The sequence below is a fragment of the Sinocyclocheilus grahami genome, unplaced genomic scaffold, assembly GCF_001515645.1.
Source record: "Sinocyclocheilus grahami isolate Dianchi unplaced genomic scaffold, SAMN03320097.WGS_v1.1 scaffold883.1, whole genome shotgun sequence".
Lineage (NCBI taxonomy): Eukaryota > Metazoa > Chordata > Actinopteri > Cypriniformes > Cyprinidae > Sinocyclocheilus > Sinocyclocheilus grahami.
The window spans coordinates 419,524-436,481 of NW_015506062.1; the positions used below are offsets into that span (position 1 = coordinate 419,524).

The 16,958-nt window shown below is 37.4% G+C and overlaps 1 protein-coding gene across 1 annotated transcript in view; it reads right to left on the bottom strand.

Moving 5' to 3' along the window:
- The window catches only part of LOC107563625 (glutamate receptor ionotropic, delta-1-like), a 330,254-nt gene extending 322,051 nt beyond the window's left edge, over positions 1-8,203 (bottom strand). Inside the window, exons 1-2 of the mRNA XM_016248534.1 lie at positions 8,197-8,203; positions 7,405-7,560 (exon numbers count right to left, since the gene is read on the bottom strand). Of these exons, the coding sequence (XP_016104020.1) occupies positions 7,405-7,560; positions 8,197-8,203 (163 nt within the window). The remainder of the gene's footprint in view (positions 1-7,404; positions 7,561-8,196) is intronic.
- Positions 8,204-16,958: the final 8,755 nt, after the last annotated feature.

Below are 16,958 nucleotides of genomic sequence, written 5' to 3' on the forward strand. Positions count from 1 at the left end.
GTGTGTGTATATATATATATATATATATATACACATATATATATATATATATATATATATATATATATATATATATATATTGAGCCACTCAAAATTACTGCAAGGGAAATTCCCTCACCGCGACAGCCCTATGCGTCGTCAGATTTATCCATGTCTGCTCTTCTCTTTTTCCCACATATTGACATTTTTGAACTTTTTATGTGACGTGCATCAAGTGTATGTTAGCTCATGTCCCGCCGGTTCATATGTACGCATCTAACCTCCGAACCACGCAGAAGATTTGTTCTGAATGAATCTCTTCCCAAATTGTTCCTCCCTAATATTTTCGTCTCGTTTTTATTCGTTGACAAAAATGTCAATAGATTTACGTCATAGGTTTTGTCATTCAAAAAGAGTTTTAGTTCGTTATCGTCTCATTGTCGTAAATGTCGTTGACGAAAATTATTCGTCAACTAAATTAACACTGAACTAAACCCATTTGATTTTAGCCGACTAAATCTACTGTAGAGACTAAAACTAAAACAATTACTAAAATATGAACACTAAATGGCAGTTTAGTCAAACAACTATGACTAAGACTAAATCAAAATTTGCTGTCAAATTTAACACTGGTGCAATACAATGATGATTGAGAGACAAATTAACATTCCTCAAAATATGATGCATCATTATCAGTTGCTTCAATCCAGTGAGTTTTGTACTAACAATATAAAAGCTATTATTATGTTCCTTTTTAAAAATAGGTACAGATTTTACAGCAAAAAGACACATGCAACCTGACTAAGGTGGACATTTTACAAACATACTAAAATGCTTTTTACTTGGTAAAAAAATATAAACTGTCAATCAGATTACAGAAAATTGTAGAATAATGTGTACAAAAGGTTTTTCAACAAAGTTTTAAAAAATTGCATTTGATGTGATACAGTCAGATTTATAGGATTAATATCATGACAATGCAAGTTGGCATTTCAGCAGTTTGGGTGTATGTCTATGTATTGTCTGTTTATAAGTCTCCATTTTGCCAACAGAATAATAGCGTAATTATAAATTGCATAATAATAAAGTTGCACTTGTTTTTATACACACTAACCTTTAGTAAATGAGAGCACATGTCTCAAATGTTAATAAATCTGCTCTCATGATTGCTTGCTTGCTTGCTAAATATTCCTATACAAAATCTAATATAAAACAACTATGTAACACGTTATGTCTTTAGTCACAGGAGCATTTTGTGCTAGTTAGCAGGAATTAAAGGTTCCTCCATAGTCTTCGAAAAACCACCATCCAGTGAATTTATGATGAAAAATTGATGGCAAAGCCCAAGGTGAGAAACAATAAACTAGCCCTCTAACAATCCTATGAAATACAAAGTGCACAGTTTTGTAAGTGGCAGCTGCACTTAAATATGGAAGTGATTCCCTAAATAACCATAGCAAAAAATTCTGAACTTGAGCTTCAAACTAGAAACATGGTTGCCGACAGCTTAAACTCTTTGATGTTGGCAATGTGTGTGTGTGTGTGTGTGTGTGTGTGTGTGTGTTAAGGGTTTCCTTTAGACCTTGGGGCTGGAGGGAACAACAGTGGTAGAGAGAGAAACAGTTCACCCAAAAATGAAAATTTGCTGAATATGTACTCAGCAGGTCATCCAAGATTTAGATGAGTTTGTTTCTCCATCAGAACAGATTTGGAGAAATTTAACATTGTCACTTTCTCACTAATGAATCCTCTGCAACGAATAGGTGCCGCCAGAATGAGAGTCCAAACAGCTGATAAAAACACCACAATAATCCACTAGTAATCCACATGACTCCAGTCCATCAATTAACTCATCAATTAGTCTTGTAAAGTGAAAAGCTGTGTATTTGTAAGAAACAAATCCATCATTAAGACACTTTAACTTCAAACCCTTGCTTCTGGCCAAAATATAACTGTGTATTCCGTAATAACACTTCTTTGTGAAAAAACTACATATCCTGTTGTCCTCTCACATCAAAATCCACTGCCAAATTTGTTTAGAACACTTTTGGACTGTTTTCCCTTGTAAATGGTGTTTGAGCTGTGCATATTTCTATTTTGAGATGACTTTTTCACTGGAGAAAGTAATATTATGAATAGAGGAGTTGTATTTTAGGTTGAAGCAACAGTTTTAAGTAAAAAAAAAACTCTTAAGGATAGATTTATTACAAACATGCATTTTGCTTTACGTGATCTTAATTGATGGACTGGAGTCATGCTTTGGACTATGTTTGGACTCTCATTCTTACGGCACCCATTCATTGCAGAAGATCCATTGGTGAGCAAGTGATGTAATGCTAAATTTCTCCAAATTTGTTCCAATGAAGAAACAAACTCATCTACATCTTGGATGGCCTGAGAGTGAGAATCTTTTCAGTAAATGTTCATTTTTGGGTGAACTATTCTTTTAATCAGCACTTAGTCACAACCGTATTTAGATGCAGTTGTGACACAAATCAGAAGATATAAAGAAGACATAAATCTATGCTATTGCTTTTCCAATAATAAACCAATTGGAGTGCTATTACACAGTTAACTAACAAAGAAAGAGAGACTATGAAAACAACTATGCTACAATAAATAAAAGGTCCTATTGCATTTAGAGAATCTGGAGAGGTTTGGGGCATTTCATACTCTTTTGTGAAAGAGTTCAGTTCAGGTAAAGCTCCAAATCTTTATTGACATCCCAACCCCATGAAAAACCTTGTGGGATTCATCTAGTGGGTTTCATTACACCATCTCCATTTGTTTCTGTAGTAGGTTTTACACTCGGTGTTGAGTATAAAATGAGAGACTGAGGATACAGCATGAAACTATAACACATTTGTCAATTATAAAGAAACACGCTGCAAGTAATAAAAATTCAAAAGGGGGTAAAGTATTAATCTAAGATCAACTTCAGGCAATATAATCAGGCAATAGGCACGGATGCAATGAACAATTCACAGGAATTTCCTCTATTATTGATGTGAAGCTCATAGTCATACCAGCCGATGATTCTGTAATACACTATTTGACTACATCACATTATTCTGTATTGGGCACACAGAAAGTAAAATCTTGAGGAGTGAAAAATTCAATGATGTTACTTTCTCGTGTTAAGAACTGAATTTGAATCTCAGGAAAGCATGCCTGGATCATATTTCACCCCAAACGCCACAGAAATTGTAATATGTGTTAATATTAGGGCTGAAACGATTCCTCGAATACCTCGAGTAACTCGAATACAAAAAATCATAGAGGCAACTTCGTTTAGTTAATTTACTGTAACTACACATGGAACACCGTGTTTCCCCACGGACCATTATTACTGATGCACAACCCAATAAACGCTGGACCAGACCATAGACTGTATAAAAACAGGGACCAGCCTTTAAAAAAAAAAACCGCTGGACATATTTAAGACCATAAATCAATATGGTGGGTAGTTATAATGTCCCTACGTTAGCTATGTTTTAGGAAAGACTAAACGCCATTGCGCATAAAAATACCACAGAAAGAAAGTTAGTCAATATCACACGAGGAGTGCCAGTTTTCACTTCTAAAATCAGCATGATTACAAATGTGATTTTATTCAACAGTTCAATAAACAAGAAGTTAATATAATGAAACTTACGTTTTAGACACTATATTGCCTGTTTTTGCTTTATTTTGCCAACAAAAAATTCCAAACACAGCCACAGCGCTGTTTTGCGTCTCTGTGCAACATGACGGCATTTCGTTCCCGAATGAATCACCCGTTTAAATGATTTGGTTCAATCGCAATTAATCACTTATTAACAGTGACATGCTGCCACCTAATGGCGGTTTTAATTTCACATTTAAAGTATCTTTTCGTTTTTAAAATAATTTTAAATATCAGTATTCAATGTTTTATGTTTAAAATAACAAAATATTATTTATGCATTTGTAACTGCAGCTTAAATGCATTAATGTCCCTCTGTGTGGGAAATCCATCCCATGCAGCTTCTGTGTTTCCTCTGCATTGCAAAGATGAATTTTGATACTGATATAATTTGGTAACAACCCAAATGTCTTTTATTCTAATTGACTGATTAAACGTAAGAAATTGATACAAAAGATGATGCACACTTTTAGAAAAAAAGGCTTTATAAAGGTAAAAATGCCCATAAAATGTAAAAATCTATTTAAACTTATTGGAACAGATTAATTTCTATCACTGCTGTGAACCAGTACACAGAAAATGAAGGATATCAAAAACAAGTTTCACACACACACACACACACACCAGTATGTATAGGGACATTTAAGAGGGTTTATTCTCCAAATAACCCTAATTTCATGTTGCAGAAAAATTTGTTTAAAAATCGTGTATGGTCTCTTGTTCTTGTTTCAAGTTACCTTCCTGTCCACTGATTTTTGCCTCTCACAAAAGCCACAAAGCCTTCCAAGAAGACAGTAAAGGCTCATGTCATGCTTGAACTTTAGTTAGGCTGAAACTTGAAAGTTAAGTTGCACAACATAAATGCAATGTTTAGGTATTATTATTATTTTTATTACTATTATTTTGATTTATGCCTTAGTTTTAGTTTGTACTGTTTACCTTTTTTAAAGTAATGTGAAATTGATTTTTGTATTTTTATTTATTCGTTCTATTTTTTTATTGATATATTTGTATTTGCATTTTGAATGCAATTTGGCAATTAAATACATTAAATGGGTTTAGTTTTCACGGTTATTACTGTATGCAATTTCAGCAATAAAAATGTACTTTTTTTTTTAAAGAAAACAAATTTGTTGTTTATTTTAAGAGATCTATCTTATTATCTCGTGTATATTTAGTATTGCTCTTTAATAAAGAAAAAAATACTTCTTATCCGATTACTCAATTAATCGATGGAATAATCTGTAGAATACTTGATTACTAAAATAATCGATAGCTACAACCCTAGTTAATATGTTACAATGGTTATCATTTTAATATGTTGTATTGCCTTTAAGCTGATTTGGAAGTCAATAGCTACAAGCAACTGTTTGGTTACCAACTTTCTTCAAAATATCTTCTTTTGTGTTAATTGAATGTGTCCTTACTGAATAAAAGCTTTAATTTATTTCCAATATTGCATATAAACAAAATTATTACGCATATTTTAGGACAATTAAAAGGTTTTGCATTGTGGTGATATTTCTTTCTGTTAGTTTGGTGATGCAAACACATGCTTGATAGATTTCGTCAGAGTCACCCTTTAACATCATAGAATGAAAAAGTCACTTTGCTGCTTAACAAAATGAGCCTTAACTTTCCGCAGGCACATCCCTGCACACAACGTGGGCTACTGTTGCCATTTTGAGATGGCAACTGTGACCACTAAAAATAACTCTATTTGCTGACTTGAATGGTCTTGAATCTGTTCACAGAGCCAAAATCAACAGGGCATTCAGTCAAGAGAGCACAGCATCACTGTGCTTAAATGATTACGCATATTTTAGGACAATTAAAAGGTTTTGCATTGTGGTGATATTTCTTTCTGTTAAGTTTGGTGATGCAAACACATGCTTGATAGATTTCGTCAGAGTCACCCTTTAACATCATAGAATGAAAAAGTCACTTTGCTGCTTAACTTTCCGCAGGCACATCCCTGCACACAACGTGGGCTACTGTTGCCATTTTGAGATGGCAACTGTGACCACTAAAAATAACTCTATTTGCTGACTTGAATGGTCTTGAATCTGTTCACAGAGCCAAAATCAACAGGGCATTCAGTCAAGAGAGCACAGCATCACTGTGCTTAAATACTTACGCACTGCCTTGCATTTCAACCAAGCCACCATGACAACACATTCATGCAGAAGATCAAACATAACTGGATATTGCCAGATGATCGCAAAAACAGAGGCCCAGTAGCAAAAAATGTTGAGCAATTGAGTGGTAACTCCAAATAAATAAAGCTAATAGATAATTGTGAACCATAAACACGTCTCAGAAACAATAGCATTGCTAGGTTGAATATATACATACATATATATATATATATTCCTGAATATGCAAATCATATATTTTTAAGCACCAGTGACACTATGAAGGTTTATCCCTGGTGTGCAAAACAAATCAACATACAATGAGACAGTTTCATTCTAGATGTTAACACCAGCTATATTAAAAAGTGTTAAGTTCCCCTGTGCCATATGCAAGGTCACACGGTGTTGTCTGAATAAGGATGTTCTCCAAGTGTGCTTGTGTTATTCCTCAGATTGACATGGTGACATGTGGGAAATAAAACACCTCACCAAGCAAACCTGAAAGACACCTATTACACTGAAAGCAAAGAACTGTGGAAAACTGCACGTAGACTGACAAAACAGTGAGTACTTGATGATTGCAGACTAGTTGATAAAGGTCCCAGTAATGGTAGTGGAAGAAGAATGACAAATAAAACCTTAGCAAATGTAGCTCTATATCAGCATCAATAACTCACTTAGATTGATCCCAGTGATATATTTTCAAAACCAGTCACAGAATATTGTGATGGAGGATATTTTCTAATGGAAATAATCATTGCCATCATCACCATCATCTTCATCGTCAATCCCGGCATCATTAACTGCCATTAGGCCATTCAGAAGAAGAAATTCTCTTTTTCCTCGCTTTTCAAAATTATCTTTTGGAAAGCTCAGGCTTCAGAGCACTCATCCTCACCTGCAATTATGTTGAAAATTGTTATTGAGTCCAGCTTGACTCAGTACCTCCACCTAGCTCTTCTTTCATAGAAGACACTAGACTGTGGGGAAGCTTCAGGTGGAAGTCTTTGAAACCAAACGTCACCTGTAGCTCTATATCAGCATCAATAGCTCACTTAGATTGATCCCAGTGATATATTTTCAAAACCAGTCACAGAATATTGTGATGGAGGATATTTTCTAATGGAAATAATCATTGCCATCATCACCATCATCTTCATCGTCAATCATTAACTGCCATTAGGCCATTCAGAAGAAGAAATTCTCTTTTTCCTCGCTTTTCAAAATTATCTTTTGGAAAGCTCAGGCTTCAGAGCACTCATCCTCACCTGCAATTATGTTGAAAATTGTTATTGAGTCCAGCTTGACTCAGTACCTCCACCTAGCTCTTCTTTCATAGAAGACACTAGACTGTGGGGAAGCTTCAGGTGGAAGTCTTTGAAACCAAACGTCACCTTTCATGCTGGCATTAAACAAACACACATACATTTTCAAGACATCTTTGGTTGCCGTAAGCACGCTCTGAACAAAAGCAGAAACCCTAGTGATGTGTGTCATTTCGACTCAGTGGTGTCTTGTTGGAAGGTTATTCAAACCGCCAGACAACAACTTGCATGTAAATTTTTTAGCACGTCAGGGAATGATACAGTTCGAGAGTCAAGAGACATAACACGATGATTCACTCACCTTCCTGGACTGCCTGAAAGGGGTTGTTGGGTTCGATATATTTTATGGAGTGGGTGATTTTCTCGCTCTGCAAAATGTCATCGTTGAGGCTGAGGTCAGAGATCGCCAACTGAAACACCTCATCATCCCGTGCTGCGTTCTCCTCAAAAATGGCACCTGCAGATAGTTATCTGGGTCTTAGTGAAGCATACAAACAAACCGATGGAACTGCTCATTTTCACACAGAGGGAAGTTGACCTGCTTGGCTCAACTTGCTCACATGCCTATTATTTAACAAACATTTACATTTATCCATTTGGCAGATGCTTTCATCCACAGCCACTTAAAGGTGCAGTTAAGGTACTTTTTTTTATCAGTGTGTGTGTTCTCTGGGATTGAACACGTGACCTTGACCTTTCTAATGCTATGCTCTACCAGTTGAGCTATGGAAACTCATCCTCCAGAGAGAGATTGATCCCAGTGATATATTTTCAAAACCAGTCACAGAATATTGTGATGGAGGATATTTTCTAATGGAAATAATCATTGCCATCATCACCATCATCTTCATATCTTCATCGGGCATCATTAACTGCCATTAGGCCATTCAGAAGAAGAAATTCTCTTTTTCCTCGCTTTTCAAAATTATCTTTTGGAAAGCTCAGGCTTCAGAGCACTCATCCTCACCTGCAATTATGTTGAAAATTGTTATTGAGTCCAGCTTGACTCAGTACCTCCACCTAGCTCTTCTTTCATAGAAGACACTAGACTGTGGGGAAGCTTCAGGTGGAAGTCTTTGAAACCAAACGTCACCTTTCATGCTGGCATTAAACAAACACACATACATTTTCAAGACATCTTTGGTCGCCGTAAGCACGCTCTGAACAAAAGCAGAAACCCTAGTGATGTGTGTCATTTCGACTCAGTGGTGTCTTGTTGGAAGGTTATTCAAACCGCCAGACAACAACTTGCATGTAAATTTTTTAGCACGTCAGGGAATGATGCAGTTCGAGAGTCAAGAGACATAACACGATGATTCACTCACCTTCCTGGACTGCCTGAAAGGGGTTGTTGGGTTCGATATATTTTATGGAGTGGGTGATTTTCTCGCTCTGCAAAATGTCATCGTTGAGGCTGAGGTCAGAGATCGCCAACTGAAACACCTCATCATCCCGTGCTGCGTTCTCCTCAAAAATGGCACCTGCAGATAGTTATCTGGGTCTTAGTGAAGCATACAAACAAACCGATGGAACTGCTAATTTTCACACAGAGGGAAGTTGACCTGCTTGGCTCAACTTGCTCACATGCCTATTATTTAACAAACATTTACATTCATCCATTTGGCAGATGCTTTCATCCACAGCCACTTAAAGGTGCAGTTAAGGTACTTTTTTTATCAGTGTGTGTGTTCTCTGGGATTGAACACGTGACCTTGACCTTTCTAATGCTATGCTCTACCCATTTTCACACAGAGGGAAGTTGACCTGCTTGGCTCAACTTGCTCACATGCCTATTATTTAACAAACATTTACATTTATCCATTTGGCAGATGCTTTCATCCACAGCCACTTAAAGGTGCAGTTAAGGTACTTTTTTTTATCAGTGTGTGTGTTCTCTGGGATTGAACACGTGACCTTGACCTTTCTAATGCTATGCTCTACCAGTTGAGCTATGGAAACTCATCCTCCAGAGAGCATAGGGCTGAAATAAGATTGTTGATTGTTTCACTAAATATAAATACGATAAAAATACCCCTGATATTTTACTCAGCACCTTTTATGTAAAAAAAAAACAACGAGCAATGAGAAAGCTTGTCATTTGAGATTAATTGCGAACAAATAACAGAAAAGTCAAAAAGGTTCCATTTGTTTTATTACAGGTCTCAACAATAAGGATTGCTGCTGAATCTGCTGATTTGAAGGTTACAGGTTACACCTGTCTAACATAGGTGAGGTTCTTTAAAATTGTACACTGTTTTTTTTTTTCTCCCTGGCTAAAATTTGCCAGTCCCTTGCCACTGTTTACAGTACATTTAAAAATCTAAACTACTAGCCCAACTTGGCCAATCTGCGCCCACTTTAAGTGTATTTAACGATGTACTAACATCTAAATTAATAATTTGATACAACACACTTATTTTGTACATACATGTTTTAATGTTGTACTGATATTAAATATAAAAATGTTTACTGATATTAATTATAAAAATAAAAGTGCCTGCGTATAATTACATCTGTAATTAATGTATTACCTAGCAATTACATAGACATCTGTTTTGCAATACAACATGAACACAATGAGTATGTTAAAACAAACAAATAATTGTTTTAGAGGTAATTACATACAGTAGTAGTTAAAGACAGCTAATAAAAGCGGGAAACAAAAATCCTTACTGTTAAGTCCTGCATTTACATTCCAAGCAGGTGCTTATCAAAGCGTCCTACAATAAAGTTGTGCAACAAGTTGCATGCAGATTAATTCATATTATGGCAGCTTAACATATTTAAGTTTACGCATGATATCTGGAAATGGTTTTAGAGAGATTGAGAGGCCTCAATTAAGTTTGGCCAAAATGTACCCATCTTTTCTACCTGTGTTAGAGGAGCCCAATAGGATGGGCAGGTAGACAGGTAGAATCTGATTGATGTATCACTGCAGTGTTCATCTTATTTAGCAGAAATAGGGGTGTCGCATCTGTTCATAGTGTTTTTATTAATGTATTACCTAGCAATTACATAGACATCTGTTTTGCAATACAACATGAACACAATGAGTATGTTAAAACAAACAAATAATTGTTTTAGAGGTAATTACATACAGTAGTAGTTAAAGACAGCTAATAAAAGCGGGAAACAAAAATCCTTACTGTTAAGTCCTGCATTTACATTCCAAGCAGGTGCTTATCAAAGCGTCCTACAATAAAGTTGTGCAACAAGTTGCATGCAGATTAATTCATATTATGGCAGCTTAACATATTTAAGTTTACGCATGATATCTGGAAATGGTTTTAGAGAGATTGAGAGGCCTCAATTAAGTTTGGCCAAAATGTACCCATCTTTTCTACCTGTGTTAGAGGAGCCCAATAGGATGGGCAGGTAGACAGGTAGAATCTGATTGATGTATCACTGCAGTGTTCATCTTATTTAGCAGAAATAGGGGTGTCGCATCTGTTCATTCCAGTTGCCAGTGAGAGCAGCCCTGATCCACACAACCTGTACTAGCCTTCCAATTACCAGTTTTGGATGGGCATTGCCTCTGTAAATCACCACACCGCCCTGAAAATCACTTCATGTCACCCTCTCCATTCAATGGACGGCCCCATTTTTCTTTTGCCCTTCAGAGCCAAATTTGGTCAGGATGATAACGTGAGTGGATGTAACAAAGTGGAAGTATTGGGCACTGGAGGCTGGAATTTGTTATTTCACCTGCGTTGTGCACCTTTGAGTCCTGCCTATTACACGGCCACAGATACATCCTCGTCTGCGCTTAAACGAAAAAGCTGGATGAAAACTTTGGAAGATCTCATCTTTAAAGGTGGTGATGGAAGTGGATTTTCTGACCTAGACCCATGCAACTGGTAGCTAAACTGAATTATCTGAGAACAAACTGTAGATATAATTATTTCTGAGTGCATAAGGATATAGCATAATTTCACTCTGCATATCGCATCCACCACAGTTCAGAACGTCTCAAATGCTTTTAATACACATGATTTCAATGTGTGAATGCCTGATCTAGTCTTTGCATGAGGCTGGAATTTGTTATTTCACCTGCGTTGTGCACCTTTGAGCCCTGCCACAGATACATCCTCGTCTGCGCTTAAACGAAAAAGCTGGATGAAAACTTTGGAAGATCTCATCTTTAAAGGTGGTGATGGAAGTGGATTTTCTGACCTAGACCCATGCAACTGGTAGCTAAACTGAATTATCTGAGAACAAACTGTAGATATAATTATTTCTGAGTGCATAAGGATATAGCATAATTTCACTCTGCATATCGCATCCACCACAGTTCAGAACGTCTCAAATGCTTTTAATACACATGATTTCAATGTGTGAATGCCTGATCTAGTCTTTGCATGCTTTTAAAACTGCTTTCTTGAATCATTCCCAAGGTCTTGGTCAATTATACTGGGCAGCCATGTACCTAACACATAGATTGAATAAACAAGCCAGAATCACTCATTATAATTAGTTATAGCTAGTTGGAATAAAATATAAGACAACCGACCACACTAGGTCAGTTTTGGCAACCCAAAATGATGTGTTTTTGATATAAAAGGTTAGAATGACAAGTAGTTATGTTGAAGGCCAATTAGAATTTAGAGACAAGCCAAAATGAGCCAAATATGGTGGCTTATTTTCACCGATTCCAATAAATCTTCTCTTTAATGAGCCAATGGCTGATTCGGTATGATAGATAAGTGTTTGGATTTGAGTTCTTCATGACAACTGAATAGAGCCACTGCCGCCCTCCCCAGCAGCCCCTCTTCCTCCTCTCTTGCTGCTGTTGGAGCCAAAATCTTTCTTTCCTCACGTTTGGTGAGATAATCAGAATGCACAGGGTGTCTGGCACACCCAAAGGGGATTGGTTAAGATGACATTTACGGCCTGGGATAGCCAAGAATAAGCATTTGTCCTCTTGTCATTTATTTACTTCAGCATGCATCCTTTATTAAGATTTCCTTCACGTTCCATACAAAGTTCAATCTTATAGATGGGAGGGGGAGAAAGCTACCCACACACATTGGCTTACTTTGTCTTATGACGGACACCTCCTGTTTTTCCAACTTACCTGGAATATGCGATTTACACAATTAAGCGTTCTTCGTGAACAACCTGCTAAGACTGGAATTAGATTAGTTTTACCCATGCATCTGTCAGTGCCATGGATCTATCGGCAATCTGAACAAGAGAGACGTTATCATCACAAGTGGTCTGCTCAATTGATATTCAGCCCGCTGAGCGGGGCACATTTTCAATGCTTATTTACAATGGATATTTAACGCCGACCCCCTACAACACACTTCCCATAGAGTCCTCTCATTTTGGATGGCGCATTCATTATCGTTTAAAACAAATAAAGGCTTTGAACAGCTCACTCCTTACCGATGTGAATGATGGAGTCGGCTCCCACCGAACTGCATTGCAATATCCCAAAAGAAAGGCATATTATCAGCAATTCCATCTCCGCTTCTCTCCAAAGCCGCGCATCCACACGATCCTCAGATGTCCGTTAATTCCCAAATGAGTGAGAAAAGTACGTCAAATGTTTGCAAATACACCTGTGATAAACCAAAAAGTGTGGCGGCGTTGAAACAAAGCGCTGGTGTGAGGGAATACGGGTGAAATCAGGAGAGAGAAGGACAGGTCGCCTGTTGGAGGGTAACGGTCGCTTCAGGATCCGGCGCGTTCACTCCGCAGGTCTCGCTCTCGCGCGGTGCTCGCGGAGTCTGAGACACATCACAAACTCCAAACTGCGGAGGAGGGACACCCGCGTGCGCACGCGCCCGCCCTCGCTGGCTTGTTCACTCGTGCCAGAGAGAAAGCGCGAGCGAGCGCGCGCGTGCGGAGAGATGGAATTCGACGCGAAGCCGGACAAGAGGACAGCGCTAAACATATACGCAGCTGCATTAAGAAGACGTTACCGCTTTCTGTCGGAGAAAATTATTTTAGCAGTTGGTCTCTGTAAACATACATCATGTCAACGTTGACTGGTAAAAATCGCGTCTCGCCATCGCTTTAAGCGATTTTCGCCATACGCGTAGCGTTTTCAAGTTAAAACAGTTCAAGTTTTAAGAACAAGACCGCTGCGTTCTGCTCCATTCCTGCGCTTTGTCTTCTGAAACGTGGCATGTTAACATACATTTCCACCCGTGAAAACACGGGAAAAGCGAACGTGGGGAGATCAATATGGAATGCCGGCGGTTCACCAAGTCATCGAACGAAGCGGTAACTTTCTCTTGAGTGTTCAAGTGTACTGTTTATTCATTGTCTGTTTTTTAGCGATGATTTTACAGGACGTTGAATTACAGTTCGCAAACATAGCCTACGTGTAGCTGTCAACGAGGACGCTATAGATGGTATGTTCACAGAGATTTCCACATGGGAGAAATGAATATGGAGATGGTGCTTCAAAGTTTCGTCGCGCGCAAAAGGAAACGATAACTTTCTTTCGAGTGTTAAAATGTGCTTTCGATTACTTCTCGCTTATTTTAGCGGATAATGAAGCACAGATAATCGCTGTGCAATGTCACGAAGAGGAATCGACCTTCCCACGGCGCGAGACGAAGCACCGCTGTCAGAAGTCCGTGGAAATTCTCCACATACGGCGCATTTCTCCCTGTGAACATGGTTTCAGACACGGTGTTTAGATATTGTAAGGACGTGTTGCGGAGACGATCGTGTCGGTAGACTGGAACTGTGGGCTCGTGTACAACATACTGCCATTTTCATGATAGCATGTTTTTTGTATATCTTGTAAGGTTCTCTTGCACTGTATACAATGCTTTTTAAACGTATCGCAGTAAAGAGAGGTTTGTCAGGTTGTAACACAAATGATCTGATGTTATTCGTGTCAAAACATATTGTTTAGGTCTTTTAAGATAACAACTGCACAGTTGTGCTTTTTACAGTGTAAGACGTCAGTGCGGCATTTCAACAAAAGCACTTGTGTTGGTCTCATATATGTATTGTTGAATGGTATATTTTTTTTCTTTTAAGTTTAATCTTTAATTTGAGGTTTCAGCATGTCGTGTAACGTCTTAACTTTTAACATGCTGATGTCAAACGGCTATTGAATAAGAGCAGATTTGTGGAGAGCGGAAAGTGAAGCGAAGAAATTGAACTTCAGAGAAACAAATGAAGTGCAGCGCTGGATCGACTTTACTCATCCACATCACTGAAGACCTCGTCAGCAGAGACGAAACATTATATTCTTACTCTTACAATTAAAGGATATTTCTTGCGGTTGAATATAAGAACAGAAATGTCCCTTAATTGTTTGGTTAAGTATATGTGATGCCTTTCAGCACCACACACCGCTGGACAGCTCTCGTAAGCTCTGCCGGTCACGAACAGAATTACAATGGATCAATCGTCAAGCTCTCTAAGCACTGAACACTCTCCCTTTCATGTGTTCATATCTGCATCCAGCAAAGCGTTTCAGTTATACAGAAACCATTTTTTTCTAATCTAATTATTCTTGCAAATAATCTGGAAGCATTCAAAGGAAATGTATTTTTGCAATATGATGCTGCCTTGACGCTTGTTGTGAAAAATATGTACAAACCCGTCCTCTGTTTTGTCTCACTGTAGTGTTTTTGATGGCAGGTGTATTGATCGCACGGAACTATCCTACTGTGGTTAGATTCAGCAGAAACCAAATAATTAAAATCATGCTTAGCAGATCAGTGCGTTATATATAGCAGATCAGCAATGTTATTTCATTTCGCAAATCAGTCAGTATGCATAAATATATCGCAACAGTGTGTTCAGATTTGCTATATATAACGCACAAGATCCCTCATATGCTATAACTATAATAACACTGATACATGTATAGCAGATCAGTGATTTTATATAGCAGGTCTGTGATGTTGCAGCTGTGTTGTGGAGAGGAAAGTGTGCTTGAACACTGCTGGAGAGGGAAAAATAAATAAAAAAAATGTAAAAGCCGAAGCCTATGCTGGTTTGCCATTCTTAGCTGGTTTAAGCTGGACGTACCTGGTCTCCCAGTCTGGCCAAGCTGGTGCTCAGCTACTTGTGGTGCGTTCAAGTCAAGTCAAAGATAGATGAACGCACATTACTGCCACCACTAATTCATAATTACAAGTGGGAATATAAACTGTATTTATACCCGGGTGCAGTGGATGCAGAGTCTGTATTGATGGTGAATTTGTTGAAATGGATATATTTAGAATAGCCATACAATATATAACGACTCAATTTACAAAAATAATAATAATAATGGTATAAAAATGGTATATGTTATCTTGCTCTAACTAAGTGACTTGAATGCACCTTACGTCGGAATTACAATTTTCCCAAATTAGTATAAACTTCCCAGGTGGACTTGGACAAACTATTTCAGCTGGTTGATCAGCTGGTCTGCCATCTCTGAAAGCAGCCTGCTAAACACGCAGTGGATGCAGAGTCTGTATTGATGGTGAATTTGTTGAAATGGATATATTTAGAATAGCCATACAATATATAACGACTCAATTTACAAAAATAATAATAAAAATGGTATATGTTATCTTGCTCTAACTAAGTGACTTGAATGCACCTTACGTCGGAATTACAATTTTCCCAAATTAGTATAAACTTCCCAGGTGGACTTGGACAAACTATTTCAGCTGGTTGATCAGCTGGTCTGCCATCTCTGAAAGCAGCCTGCTAAACAAGCTATGACCAGGCTGGAAGACTAGTCAACTACACTGTTAAAACGTTTTGTATGAAATTACAGTATATTCCAGGTTAATAATTGCTTTCACAATCATTTCAAGGTGGGACATCTCTTCTCAGATATTTATTGTAAACAATCAGCATCATACGTGTTTCTACAGTGCATATGTACTACCCAGCATGCATAGATCATAAATCGATTTAATTCTTGTTGGTTTTATTTGTGCTATTGAACTTGTTTTTGGTTCACTTTTAGCAGTTTATGTTGTTTGTTTATTTTATAATGTTGTAAGTGTTGTAAGTGTTTTCATATATTGAGTGTTACCATTGTTGTGTTTTTTATTTCGGGTATTGATGTCAAAGACGGATCTCTACAGTTGCTTCACTGTTGTGACAGATTCATCCACAAACAGTTATGAATGTAAAATAAGTTCTTGATTAATCCTCATGCTTAAATAATTCTAAAATAAAATCTTTATGTTCATGAATAATTTGACTAATTTAAAGTCAGGCAATTAGCATATTTCATATTCTAGCTTGTCATCATTTTGACAAATGTTTTCATTTGTCACACTTCTGACATTACTAGATCAGAAATTTGAATATGAATAGATCCCAAACAAATACAAATCCCTAATCACCATTATGGTGACTTTAAAACAATTACAGTAGTAAACTAATTTCTAACAGTGGCACAAGCAACTTTATAATGTGAATTCACAGTAAAACAAGAGCAGTAAATTATTGTGACGTTAGCATCATCCTGCTGTTTATTCACAGTAATTTGTAAGAAAATGACCCAGCATGCATTGATTTCACAGTAAATTTCTGACTACAGTAATTTATTGTAAAATAATAGGCCTACACTTTAATCCTGTAAATTCCTGGCATTTTCTTACAGTGTAGCTTAGCCTAGCCTTTTAAATTAATTAATTAATTTTATAAGCAAGGAATACTGACTGAGGCAATGAGTTGTTGCATTTCAGAAAGACAGATACCCTGAGAGTATCTATCAGTGTGTGTTTGTGTGTAAATGCTGCTGTTGTGAAAGCGCATGCAAGCTGTGGTGGTGTATTGTGATAAATGTCTGATTATATGGGGCAAGAAGGCCTGTAATAGAGTTCCAACTTAATTAACTAGATCTATGAGTGCACCTAATAGCAGTGAAAA